This window comes from Paroedura picta, chromosome 1 (assembly GCF_049243985.1).
Source record: "Paroedura picta isolate Pp20150507F chromosome 1, Ppicta_v3.0, whole genome shotgun sequence".
Lineage (NCBI taxonomy): Eukaryota > Metazoa > Chordata > Lepidosauria > Squamata > Gekkonidae > Paroedura > Paroedura picta.
The window spans coordinates 43737474-43750202 of record NC_135369.1 but is presented as its reverse complement, the minus strand read 5'-3'; the positions used below and the strand labels follow the sequence as shown (position 1 = coordinate 43750202).

Sequence of the window (12729 nt, the reverse complement as noted above, 5' to 3'; positions counted from 1 at the left end):
TAGACACAGCTTCATAAGAGATATTGAGACAGGTTTGTGACCAGGTTTGTTTATATCAAGAGATAAGGATGTTCTCATTTGTGCTCTGAAGGAGTGAAACTTAAAATACCATTCTCTTCTCAGGAAGGCGGTGGGGGAATCAGGGGTGGTTGTCACGGGATTTTTGCAGTAGAGTTATAGAAACAATTATATCCTTTAGCAGCTCTCACCAATTGTTTTCCTGTAGGCTGTCTTTATGCTATAGTATACAACTTTATGCCTTGTCCCGCTCTTCAATGATGGTCCAGTTAATTCTGCAGAATAATTTTTTAATTTTTTAAACTAGTAAATAAGCCCGCTGCAGTCAAAATGCAGCGGGCGCTAGCAGGGCGCGCCATGAGGGCGGTGCCTACCTCATTGCAGGAGCTGGGTGGCTGTTGGTCCGTGGGGCAGGTCACAGCTGGCGGCGGTGGCGGCCTCTGGCTGGCTGCATCGGGGCAGTGGTTCCGAAGCTTGCGGTGGCGTCGGCTTGTGGCTGGCTGTGCCAGGGGGGGGGCGATGTGCTTGCGGCAGCGGCAGGTGGCGGCCTTCCGACGCGCCAGGCCGGTGGCCAGGGAGCACCCGCCAGCCGCGCTATGCGCGGCTGCCAGATGCTCCCTGGCCAGCGGCCTGAAAGCGCCTCCCGATGCGTCAGGCCGGCGGCAAAGGAGCAACTGCGAGGCGCGCTGTGTGCGCCTCGCAGTTGCTTGGGGCTGGAAATCGGAGGGACCAATCGGCAGGCGCTTCATGCCTGCCAATTGGTCCCTCCGATTGTCTGTCCGGGGGAAGGGTCCAATCTGGACCCTTCCTCATTCCGGACACATCCCGCCCCTAAAGCCCTTACTGAATTATTTAGTCGGCGCCGCAGGCGGTGTTTACATTGTATTGTCCCACTTTGGTGCCTTAGGAATTATTGGGACTTTTAGCTGACACCAGACTCAAGACCTCAGACCAGAGCAGGCACATCCTTCTACTTCTAGTAGTAAAGGAGCTGCTACTTTGGCTGCTTAACTTATGGTGCTAGCTGTGGAGTAGACTGAATGGTTTTAAAAGAGAACTGCTATCTGCAAAGGGTGCCTTGGCCTTCTATCATGTGAAATTGTCCCATCCAAAGGGTGGTAGTCCCTGTTGCAGAGAATTAATGCAGCCTTGGGAACCTGTTTTATAAAATTCACCCAGACCCATTCTGCACTGGCCACACTGCTACAGGCTTCTGCCGGTTCTTTGCGACAGGGCAGTTAGCTCCACCTCTTCCCGGGTCTAGGCAGGGGAAGATTTTGCCCACTGGACCTGGTCTGCCCTGGATTACTGCCTCCACACGAGGCGGCCAGGGAGGAGAGGTTCTGCTGTGCTTTGCGGCAGCAGCGGGGGGAGGGGGGAGTTATTTTCATGAAGGTGGGATTGCATTACAACACAATCCTACCTTCATAAAAATTTTAAAAATGCCCCAGTTGTCTCTGTGCCACTGTGAAGTGCCACAGAGCCAACTGGGGCATTTTTATGTCTGTTCTGGGGCACTATAGGTGGGGGGAGGAGCTGGGCCTTGAAGGCCTGACTCTTCCTCTTTCACACAGGACTGGCCTGAGACAGGCCCTGTTCATGCCCGGGGTAAAACAGGGAATGCAGAAATGTGACAATGGAGGGTCTGATTCAAGCCAGACCTGCGCCAGTGTCATCTGAAAGCAGGGATTAGCCCCGCTGCCAGACAAATGCTGGACTGGCCTTTGCCCCTCGTGCAGAAAAGGTCCCAGTGAGCATCTTCTGGGTTTTGATCCAGACAAAACTGGCAACTTCCAGTGATTCCTGTTAACTACTGCAGATCCCCCTCATGTCCCTTCTGGAGCAGCATTTTGCAGAGATGCATGGGCTGCAGTGGGAGGAGGGAGGCAGGAAAGTCCCATTCTGTCATTGGAACATTCAGTTTGAATCTTGTCCAATATTTTGTGTGTGACCTTCCCAGCGGAGACATGTTTGTTTACCAGGCTTGGTGTGCTAGGATTTGGGTGATAAGAGTGGATGCTTGGAGGTCAGATTTGAGGGGGAGCAAGAAATAAAGCAGAGAAAATAATGTTATGGGTTGGTTGGGAAACCAGGATATTGTATATTGAATTGGATAATGAAGTTTGAGTCCAATGGCACCTTTAAGACCAACAAAAGTTTTATTCAAGGCACACTGTATCCGAAGAAGTGTGCATGTACACAAAAGCTTATACCTTGATTAAAACTTTTGTTAGCCTGAAAGGTGCCACTAGACTCAAACTTTGTTCTGCTACTTCAGACTAACACGGCTACCCACCTGATTCTATCTTCATCGAATTGGAGAGTTTCTGTTTTATTCAGCTTGCTAGGAATTGGTATACCTCCTAACAGACTTGATGGTTTTGGGAACAAGAACCAATTTCTTATAGAAAGTGAAGTATGGAGATAGCAGGTGTGGCAGTTGACAGAGTGTGGCCTGCAAGGAGAAGGGCTAATGGCATTTAAGTTTACATAAAAGAAAAAGTAGAGCTTACATCCCCTATAATGTTGGGCCTCTTGATATTCCTACACTAAAAGGCCTAGGAATACAAACTAAACAACATCCTTTGATTAAGATTATTCCAAAGCAGTATTTATGGTTTGTTTGGCCTCCTTTCATGGCTCTTTAGTGGCAGAATGACTTAATAGCCAAGAAAAATTCTTCATTGGGCTGAACCAAGTTGGTGGTATTGCTGTTGGATTCAAATAGCTGGCAAGTACTTGTGTTGAGATATGCCACATCATTTCTGTAATAAATTGCATTTAAAAAATTCTTTTCCTCTTCTCTTTTCTAGTCTGCTGCCAGAAGTATTAGTTGGCAGTATGTGCTACATACACCTCCTGCTGTTTTATCGGCAGATTCTGGGTGACGTGCTCCTCAAGGATAGGCTAAACATGCAGAATACAGGTAAAATATGGTGGCTTTTCTCATGGGGGATGTTTCCAGATTGAAGAGGTGCTGTGCACAAGAATACAGAGCAAACTCTGTGGGATTGTATTTTTCAGCTCTCATAAAGCAGGGTTCATCTAGTATTTGTCTTGCATGGCCTGATTACTTCAAATAAGTGCATATTCTCTCAGTAGTTGAACTGTTAAGTGATTCTGAGAAGGTGCTCCTGAAAAAAATGCTTTGTGGGATAGGACACAGATCCATCTAGTCCAGCATCCATTGCAAGAATCAGCAGGCGGGAGGTTATTTTCCAGTCAGGTCCACTGATATGCTTTTGCCTCCTTTCTTTGTTTAGGTCAGGCTTTCTCTACTGGGGTTTCATGAAACTCTGGGGTTTCTGGATAGCTTTGGAAGGGTTTCCTGAATGGGTGTGAGTTAATTAAAATATTTTTACATTTATTAAACATTTATTGGGTGATAAAACCATTTATGGTTATGTCAACCCACTGCAGTGGCCTGCGATGAGCCTGAAGGAGTGGGAAGGGGAGGGGACCCCGTGTGTACATAGGTGTGCACACAGCTATGCTTCCAGAGCACATTCTGCATGGCCGTGCCACTTCTGGGGTTTCTTGAAGCCTGAAGAATGTTTCAGGGGTTTCTCATCGGTAAAAAGGTCAAGAAAGGCTGTTTTAGATAGACAATGCTTTTTAACCAGCTAGAGTGTATTGAAATAACAATAACAGTTTTCTCTCAGTGGCCTATGGAAAGGGAGGTCCAGAGGCTTGGGAACACACACTGTTTATTATATTTTTAATCCCATCTTTTCGCCAAAGAGCTCAAGGCTGAATACATGGTTCTTCTTTCTCTCCCCCAACAATCCAACTAAGGAGGTTAGGCTGGGAGAAGGTGAGAGGCAGTCACCCACTGACAAGCACTTGTGGGGAGAGGTTCAGGGTGTATGAGCAATAGGGATGTGAGTGTCCTGCATAGTGTAGGGGGTTGGACTAGATGACCCAGGAGATCCCTTCCATAGAATATGATTCTATGTATGCATCAGCTTCAGACTGACTTCCAGAAGCACTGTGCAGAGCTCATTGCTGAGCAACAGATCCAGTGCAGCGAGGCAAAATCCCCTTCAGAGTATACTTTTGAGTTTCGCCAAGAGGACAAATTTCCCCCACCACCATTTTGAGTCAGGAAAGTAGCCCGAAGGAGGGTGATGCCCTTTTCTCATGCATGCCACAGAAGAGATCTGAAATCCCCACACCCGTCCTGTGTGCTGTGTAATTTGTAAAGACGATTCCTTGTTAAAACTGTGTTGCACAGCTTTGGTCCCAGAGTCTCCAGTTTAAGATCTCCATTATGTTGATTCAGCCTGATCTGGTACCAGACTGAAAGTTTGTCTGTTACCTCAGTTGTCTCCTTCTCACCAACGGCAACCATAACCTTTGTCAGAGCTGCTGTTGGAAACAAAGGAAACAGAGAAAAAAGCTCCTTAAGAATGGTTTTACTTCTTGTTAATTGGATCTTGTTACTCCATTGCCTGTTCATTCCCCCTGACTACAATCAGGCATAGTCTTTCTCCTGGTCTATCAGGTGTACTATTTATATGCCAATACTAGTTACGATGTGCGCTAGTGAAGACCTAGGTGCTGGAATGAGAATTGATCTTGGTGTGTGACTGAGGGATCCGATGACAGCCTTGCTGCACTATCAGCTGTAATGTGCCTTGAATTCAGAGGATGTGTATTGAACTCAGAGGATGTGGGTCTCCATGGCAGCTTCTGCACAGAGAGAGGTAGTGGATACTGCCGGAACCGTGCTACTGTGAAGAAGCCCAGGTGGAGCAGAACATCCATGTGGAAACACCAGTTCAATAGAATATGCATTCGGCTCCTCACAGAGCCTCATCCAATTTTTTTATTAGTCACTGCGTAGCTTGAATCAAAGGATGTGATGGAGCGGTATCTGATGAGGAAAGAAGGCTCTGAAAGAACATTGTTTCTGGAGCAAGAGCTGAATTCATGGATGAGCAGAGATTTGATTCCTAATATCACAGGCCACTGTCAATAATTAGCTAGTACTGAACGAACTTAGTTCTAGTTCTTTAAATATTCTGTGATGGCAATTTTTGAATAGAAATCAAATGACATAAAATATCTTTTTTGCACTGTCTTGATATTTTGTAGCCTAGTGCATCTAACATGTGCTCTGAGCCTTCACTGTTAGATTTTTAGTATACAGTTTGCTATATCATCACAGTATGATTCTCAGAAAGAAACTCACACATGCATTTAAATAATGTGGTATTATATTTTAACATACACAACTTAAAAAAACAGAAGCTAACATTTTGATATTCACTGACATATTTGATAAGACCTGAACCGCAAAAAATATGTTTTTTAAATAACATCTAGAAATAACACCACTAGAAGTTGCAATGTGATGGGTGATTTCTAGTTTATGTTTCCAGCTTGAATACAAATTACTTGTCAAAAGTTGTACAGGTGTAAAATGAGGCGCATGTCCCTTTTTAAACAATCAGAAATTGTGACCCCCCACCCCAGTCCTGTCCTGCTTTTTAAAAACAAATCTGACATGGATAATATGCAGATATCATGAAAAAGGGCAACATCCTGAGTAAACTAGGAGCCCAAATGCCGCACAAAAAGGGAAGGGTTAGGCAGTCTGCTAATTGTGGGCAGAGAGGAGAAACTGGGTGGGTGGACAAGAGGGGAAGGAACAGGGTGGATAGGTGAGGGGGTAAAGGAAAACTGGACGGGTGGCTGGGATGGGCTTGCTGGGAAGGCAGACTGGGCTTTGGCCATTAGAACAATGGACAAGATTGGGAGAAGGGAAATTTGACAAAGGCGGGAGGCGGGGAACCAGAGCCTTTGCAAAAGGTAGGCGAGTGGAAGATGGTGAGAAGGAGACATGTCCTTGCATGGCCCCAATGTGATAGTGCTATTATAGTACCAGTGGTTAACATAAAAAAATAATCCACGTGGCTTCCAGATAAAAAAGAGAAAAAAGGAATTCATTATAAAAGTATGGCTGCCTAGAAGTGAATGGGCTGCCATTCAGGACTGATGTTTCTGAGAATGCCAACAGCAAGGCCAGAAACCAGCTCTTTTCCTTCCTTTTTAATGGCTCAACAGCAAAGAACGAACCCGCCTCCTAAAACTTAAAAAGGAAAAAAGCCAGGTGAGTCTCTGTGGGAAGGGCGTTTCAAAGCCTGCGTGACACCAGAGGAGGCCCTACCTGTCATAAATACCTCACCGTATCTCAGACAGAAGTACAAAAAGCAGTCACCTCAGAGATCCTTCTGGGAGCAGGGAGTCTTTAAAGTCGTTATAGAGACTGTCCTAAATTTTAAAATGTTAGTACCTGCTTATTGGTGTTTCTGTTGTGCTCAGTATGCTCTTCCCAAAGATTCTTTAGTGCTGTAGCAGCAACATAGTCTCTGTCCCTTCATAAACTCACCAACATTTTAGTTATATTTTAAACTGACCTTGGTGGATATTCAGAATCATGGAAGGCTGAGAATTGCATTTAAGTAATGATTCCTGTCTTAGGTAAAACATCATTACAGCTAACAAAAATAACACAATACGTTTTCCATCTACCTTGCAGATTTGATCAGCAATCCGATTTTGTCAACTTTCCCGAAACTCATGGAGCAGCCTGATCTTATGGATGCACTTAGGGTGGGTGAAACGTATGGCATTGCTAATGTGAAAGGACAGCGCCAACAAAATTCAGTTTCTTGCCAGCAGGAGTGGATTGTTTTGCATATTTCTGTCCTGCGGAGCTGATGTAAGCCGCAACTCTGGTGATGTCAGGCTTAGGCAAATGTGCTGGGAGCAAAGACAACAGAAATGGAAGTGTTCACTGCTTCTCCAAAGTAGGAGGGGTTGGAATGCAGTTTGGAGGGTGTGGTGTGCTAAAGGTTGGCCTTTCTAATGTCCATTACTGAAGGAGGAATTTCTATTTACATTTCCACGGCTCTAAAAAGACTGGGGAGCAGAGGCATGTAAGTACTATGCATATGCTACAGTGCAGGGGTGGCCAAACTCTCCATGGATATCTGGAGAGCCACAGTTTGGCCACCCCTGGTATAGTGCGAGACTCCCTCAAGTCAATGAATCTGTGTGTGGTGCTACCCACAAATGGGGATGAAGAAGATGCAGGGTGGTTAGGCTAGGAACTGAAGCAAGGCAAGAAAAAGCTATCTCTCAGAACACAGTTTGGCCTCTTTGCTGCCACAGATAGCAGCTGTCTCCATCTTGTGAGCATCCCAGAAGCCTCTAGTTAGCCCCACTGCTGGACTGATCCAGTCCATGAGAAAAATCAATGCAATAGCCTGTGTGAAGCATCAGGGTATGTTTTGTGTGGGGGAGGGGGAAGAGTTAATAAGGGGGTTTGTGCAGTTTCTGATATTTACAGGCCATTAAAGGAAGATTAACTGTGCCCCCTGGTCTTCTGACAAGACAAAGTCCAGTAGGCCTAACACACAAGAAATGTAGATTTGAAATGTACATTTGGCAACCCACATATACATGTTCAGTAGGACTGTGCCTATCTAAGGAGATTTTGCATTCTTTTTTTTTTTGTATACTTTCAAGGAGAGGTTATGCCAGAATCTTGATTGGGAGATCTACTTTGGTCACCCACAACTTAGTACTTGTATGATGGGGAATGTTTTTCTGACATGCATCTCTGCCTTGTTACTTTGAGAACTTTTAAACTGATATAGAACCTTGGATCTTTATTTTCAGAGTGCCTGGGCAGAAAAGGAAAGCACATTAAAGAGATCTGAAAAGGTAAGAAAGCATGAGAACTTTTTCTGTGGCAGTTACATATTTGGGGGGGGGGGGGGCAGGAGGCTGAGAAGACTTGTGGGAAAAGAAAAATCTCCAGCATCTTGTTCAGCCTCTGGTTTTTTAAAAATCCCCTTCCTCTCAATGCTTTAGCTACAACTGCTCCCTCCAATATGTTTACTGTTTTCTCTTCTTCCCTGCTTGCTTACCTGCCTGAGTTTTGTGTTGCTTTGTCTTCTTCCACCCGCCATTTGCTCCTCTTGCGCTTCCCTCTGTTTTCCTTTTTCTCTCCCTTGCAGCCCCAGTGGTGTGTTTTTGTCCCTTCCACATCCTCTTACTGCTCCAGCTTCCTTGCCATTCTTATTTGCCCCTCTCTTTCCCCCTCACAGCCTCATGGACTAGCCCACTCTTCATTGCTTCTCCCCCCTTCCCCTTTAGTAGTCTACATTCCAGCTCTCCTTATTTCTGATGGGGGCCACTAAAATGCCACTCAGACAATGAGTTACTTTTTAGTTTGATGGCTATTCATGCACAAATATCACAGTTTCCGCTTTTTTGTTTTATTTTTATCCATCTCTCCTTTGGTTGAGTTCTCAGATTTTTTTCTTCAACCTGGAGGTTCCCCTAACATTGAACGAACCTCTGTCGGCGCATTGTTTGGCCTCATTGTGTGGACTTTTTAAAAGCCAGATTATACGGAACATATTTTGATAGTCCCCAAAGAACTTCATTGGGGCTGACAGTTCAGATTCTTATATTTGAAGCCCTAAAGCATCTGGAGGGAATGGTATAGCCTGATCTTGTGAGATTTCAGAAGATCTCTACAGAAGAAGGAAATGGCAAACTACCTCTGCTTCTAACTTAACTAGAACCAGAGACAGGAATCTTCTTTGCTGTGGCACCTTGATTGTAGATCCTGATATTGAACTTCTTGATATTGCTCCTGATATTGAACTTCTTAAGGGAGGATTTGCAAGACTGAATTGTTTAAGAGGGCGACTAGAGGAAATGATTGAATTTCTGCTGTTTGCATAACTGGTTTTGGTATTGAGGCTGAGATCTGGTTCTTAGTTTCTGTGATTATAGTGGCTGTACTGGTTGTGATCTTAAAAATTGTGGTATGGTACAATATTTTAACTTGCTTTGAGTACTTTTTTTGGAGAAACATAGCTAAAATATAAAATAAATCTTATTTTTCAAGGCACTCTGTTAATTTAAATGTTCTTGTTTGTTGCTGTTTTTACTGTTCTTAAGATTGCTTTTAAACACTCATTTCTTCTACTTTTCATTTGCACACTTTCATAGTGTGGTTGCAGATATTTTTCTTTACATGCTATGAGTCACCTCAAGTATTCGTAATAGAAGGGCTACAAAGGAACAGCTTAAATGAATCAAATTGGACAGCAACATATTTTAATAGTTTTGTTTCTTCTTCTTCTTAGAGAGACCAGGAATTACTGAAGTCTGTGTTCACTCTGGTATACCATGATTCCGTCTTCCCTCTGCTCCAGTCCTTGCTCCTGCCTGAGTATAGGTGGGCTGAAGAAGAATCCGAAGGCACTCGCTGGAGAATGATTGCTGATTTCCTGAAGCAGAATCGAGAAAGGGATGGCACTCTGTCCTCATTGCTCTCATCTGAAAGCCTTCACAGAGCTTTTGATATCGCAGAGATCGCTTACGATTTCCTAGGGAAGGCACAGCAGAGTAGTGCTTGATTTTGAATGGATTGCAAGGTCCTGGAATTCCTCCAGTTGTCATGCTGATAAGAATGGACTGAATATGTCAGCCAACTTAGCCAACGGGGGTGGGGAGGGGAATTTTGTATGTTTTTACAGTGTGATTTTTAAATTTTATTTGTTTAATTATATTGTTATTCTTTGTCATATTATTGAGGGTATTTTTTATGAAGTGTGTAAAGATATATTTGGTAACTCTTTGGTAAAGCTCTTCCGCTGAATTTTATATTGAGTTTCTTGAGAGAGTTTTCATTGCATCTCCTTGTCTTTTCTGGAGGCTTTCTTAGAGCACACATCACATGAATCTCAATAAGTACTGTTTAATATTTTAGGAGGTGAGTGGAAAAAGTCAGAACATTCAGACTATTCCTGGTAAATCTCAAGAGCTGACAGATTCCTGGTAAATCTCAAGAGCCTTGCTTTGAACATTGATCAATACCCAAAGAATCATGGTGGTCCTTTAGATTTGCTGGTAAATGTGAGAATATATTGACAACTGACTTTCAAAAATGTTAAAAAGTACTGGCAATTTATTCAGATTATTATATTTACCATCTGCGAAGAGTATGACAAAAACCAATAAAGCTCCAATCCTGGCACAAGCCTAACTTAAGAGCCACTAGTCAATGCTACAGTTTATCCTAAGCACCAGCCCTCCAGTAAGGGAGGAAAACAGCAGCAACAACAAAAGTTATGCTAGGCTATTTCTGGTGGGGAGGGGGCAGCTTCAAAAATTTCATCAAACCTGAAATTCATCAGCCACCAATAAATGAGTAAAATGAACTATAATGCATAATTATTAAATAGAAATTGTCACCCCACCTCACAACAGCTTCCTGACTTCACCAGTCCTTCATGACCCCATCAAGAGACAACGCACACAGGATGCCATGAGGCATCTGCTGGAGATCAGTGCCATCAAACCTGTGTCATTGTTGCAAAGGTACTTAGGCAATGTAATCTATTTTTTCATAGTTCACAAAAAGAATGGGGACCAGCAGGCTATCCTCAATCTCAAATTCATGAACAGGTATTTGAAGTATGGGAAGTTCAAAATGGAGACCTTGAAGACCATTGTGGAAGTCGTCCAACAATTTGATGAAGGCATATCTTTATATGCCTAAAACACTCCAGGATGGACAGTACATTGAGATTCAACTTCTGCGGAAAACACTACTAGTTCTAGGCCATGCCACTGTGGTTGGCATCAGTTCCCTGGATATTCACAAAACTGATAATCTCACTTGTTGCAAACCTGCATCTTGAATCCCTGTCCATTCCTTACTTGATGATCTCCTTATTAGGTCACCTTCACAAGAGCAGGCACTCTGGGGCATTCGGTCCATTATCCAGTGCCCCTCCAGTTTCGGCTTCCTAATCAGCCTCCAGAAGAGACAAATAACACCTCCCAAATCATCATGAATTTGGGGTCAGTGATAGATTCAATACAGAAAAAAGAGTTTCTTCTACTAAGTGGAGAAGATCATTTAGACCATGAAACAGGTCTACTCTAAAATCAAGGGCATGCAATTCGTTTCCTGCCTCCAGGGATTGTGGGAAGAGGAACCCAAGTGCATCAGAGTATTCTCGCCATTGAGAAGACGCGACCTTCATGGTATGTCCAGTGTTCTATTCTCACCTTCTCTCTCTTGTTAAAGCCCAGGATGCTTCCATCCACAGATGCTCCCTGGTGGATCCAGCCTTAAGTTATGCTGTCACTGCACACTTGGTGAGAGAGCCAGCTTGGTGTCGTGATTAGGAGCACCAAGTTTGATTCCCTGCTCCCCCACATGCAGCCAGCTGGGTGACCTTGGGCTTGCCACAGCACTGATAAAGCTGTTCTGACCGAGCAGTGATATCAGGGCTCTCTCAGCCTCACCCACCCCACAGGGTGTCTGTTGTGGGGAGAGGAAAGGGAAGGCGACTGTAAGCTGCTTTGAGACTCTACTGGGTGAAGAAAAGTGGCATATAAGAACCAACTCTTCTTCCTTTTGAAATGCCACTGACAATTGTCATTCTGGCAATACAAGCTAAAATCTCCTAAGGTGTGAGTGTTAGGCATTGCCTCTGCAATATAGACTGCCTCAGAAAATTCCCTGGATGTTATACTGGTACAAATCTCATTGAAATGAAAGAGGCTGGAGCATACAGCATTGTGTGGAGATAGGGCTGTTAATTAGCCATGTAATTATTAAAGTTCTTCTTTTAATGAGCCCAAAACAGAATAGAGCCATGGCACCCAAACTGAGAAAGAACTAGTTCAGCAAGCCTCACTAGAAATGTCATTGTTCGAATGTGTTTCCAGTCAATTAACACCAAGACAACAGAAACCTTCCACATGACCTTGCAACATTATGAAAAAATATGCTGCCATAACCTGACAAGTTTTTATTTTTAAGTTGTTAGAACATTAAGCCATTGTTATAACTGTATTACAGGAGAGCGTAGAGACTGGGGTAGTCATGAACAGTATTTGGGAGTGTCTCATACATCACATTTTTCTAACATGGGTGTAGAGGACAAAGTGTTTTCTATGTGTGAATATCTGTTTTACTATGTTTTTTTCCTGTTTTTGGCAATTACAGTAGCCTCTAGGCACACATTCAGTAGAACAGACATATGCCATACCGGGTGGTGAAATAAAAAGAAACCAAGCATACACCTAGTTTATTTCATGTACAATTTTTATATTACTCCTAAAACAATAATATTTTGAAAGTCCAGTTTGGCAGAGAGGGCGGTCTAGAAATTCAAAGAAGTGACAAAATAATAATAACAGTATTAAAACAAAACTAGCCATGTTTTAAATCTTGTGAGTTTAGGTGAAGTAATTCCTGGTTTCAGACAGCAGGTTGCCTCCAATTTACACAGCTGTGAATGAGGGGACAAACCACTGGACTGTAAAAGAGAAAAGGGAAGTCATTGTGCCCCTCCCCCTCTGCCTTATAGGATCCATAAGCTCACTGCTTGCTATGGGCATTTTAAGCTCTGTCTTTCCCTTGCCTTTATTTCTGCAGCCACTCTGCTTCTTGAGATTGCCTCTTGAGGAGTGGGGATTTTGAACCTGCTTCCCACTCATGAACCCAGTCCCAGCTGTGATACAACACTGATGTGCTGAGAAATGACATTGACACCTGGGCCAGCCTCCTCCTCCCCACACTCCCCTTCCCAGCAAAAGATATCCATTGTGTGCTAAATCAACGTAAAAACAACAACAACTTTATTAGCATTCCTCTGGAGAGTG

At 43.7% G+C, this 12729-nt stretch overlaps 1 protein-coding gene across 2 annotated transcripts in view; it reads left to right on the top strand.

The window, feature by feature from the left end:
• NPHP1 (nephrocystin 1) overlaps nt 1-9711 on the top strand; it is a 36482-nt gene extending 26771 nt beyond the window's left edge. For both annotated transcript variants that reach the window (XM_077335928.1, XM_077335917.1), the window contains 4 exons: nt 2832-2944; nt 6563-6636; nt 7708-7752; nt 9192-9711. In XM_077335928.1, coding sequence (XP_077192043.1) covers nt 2832-2944; nt 6563-6636; nt 7708-7752; nt 9192-9464 — 505 coding nt within the window. In that variant the 3' untranslated portion in view covers nt 9465-9711. The remainder of the gene's footprint in view (nt 1-2831; nt 2945-6562; nt 6637-7707; nt 7753-9191) is intronic.
• Nucleotides 9712-12729: the final 3018 nt, after the last annotated feature.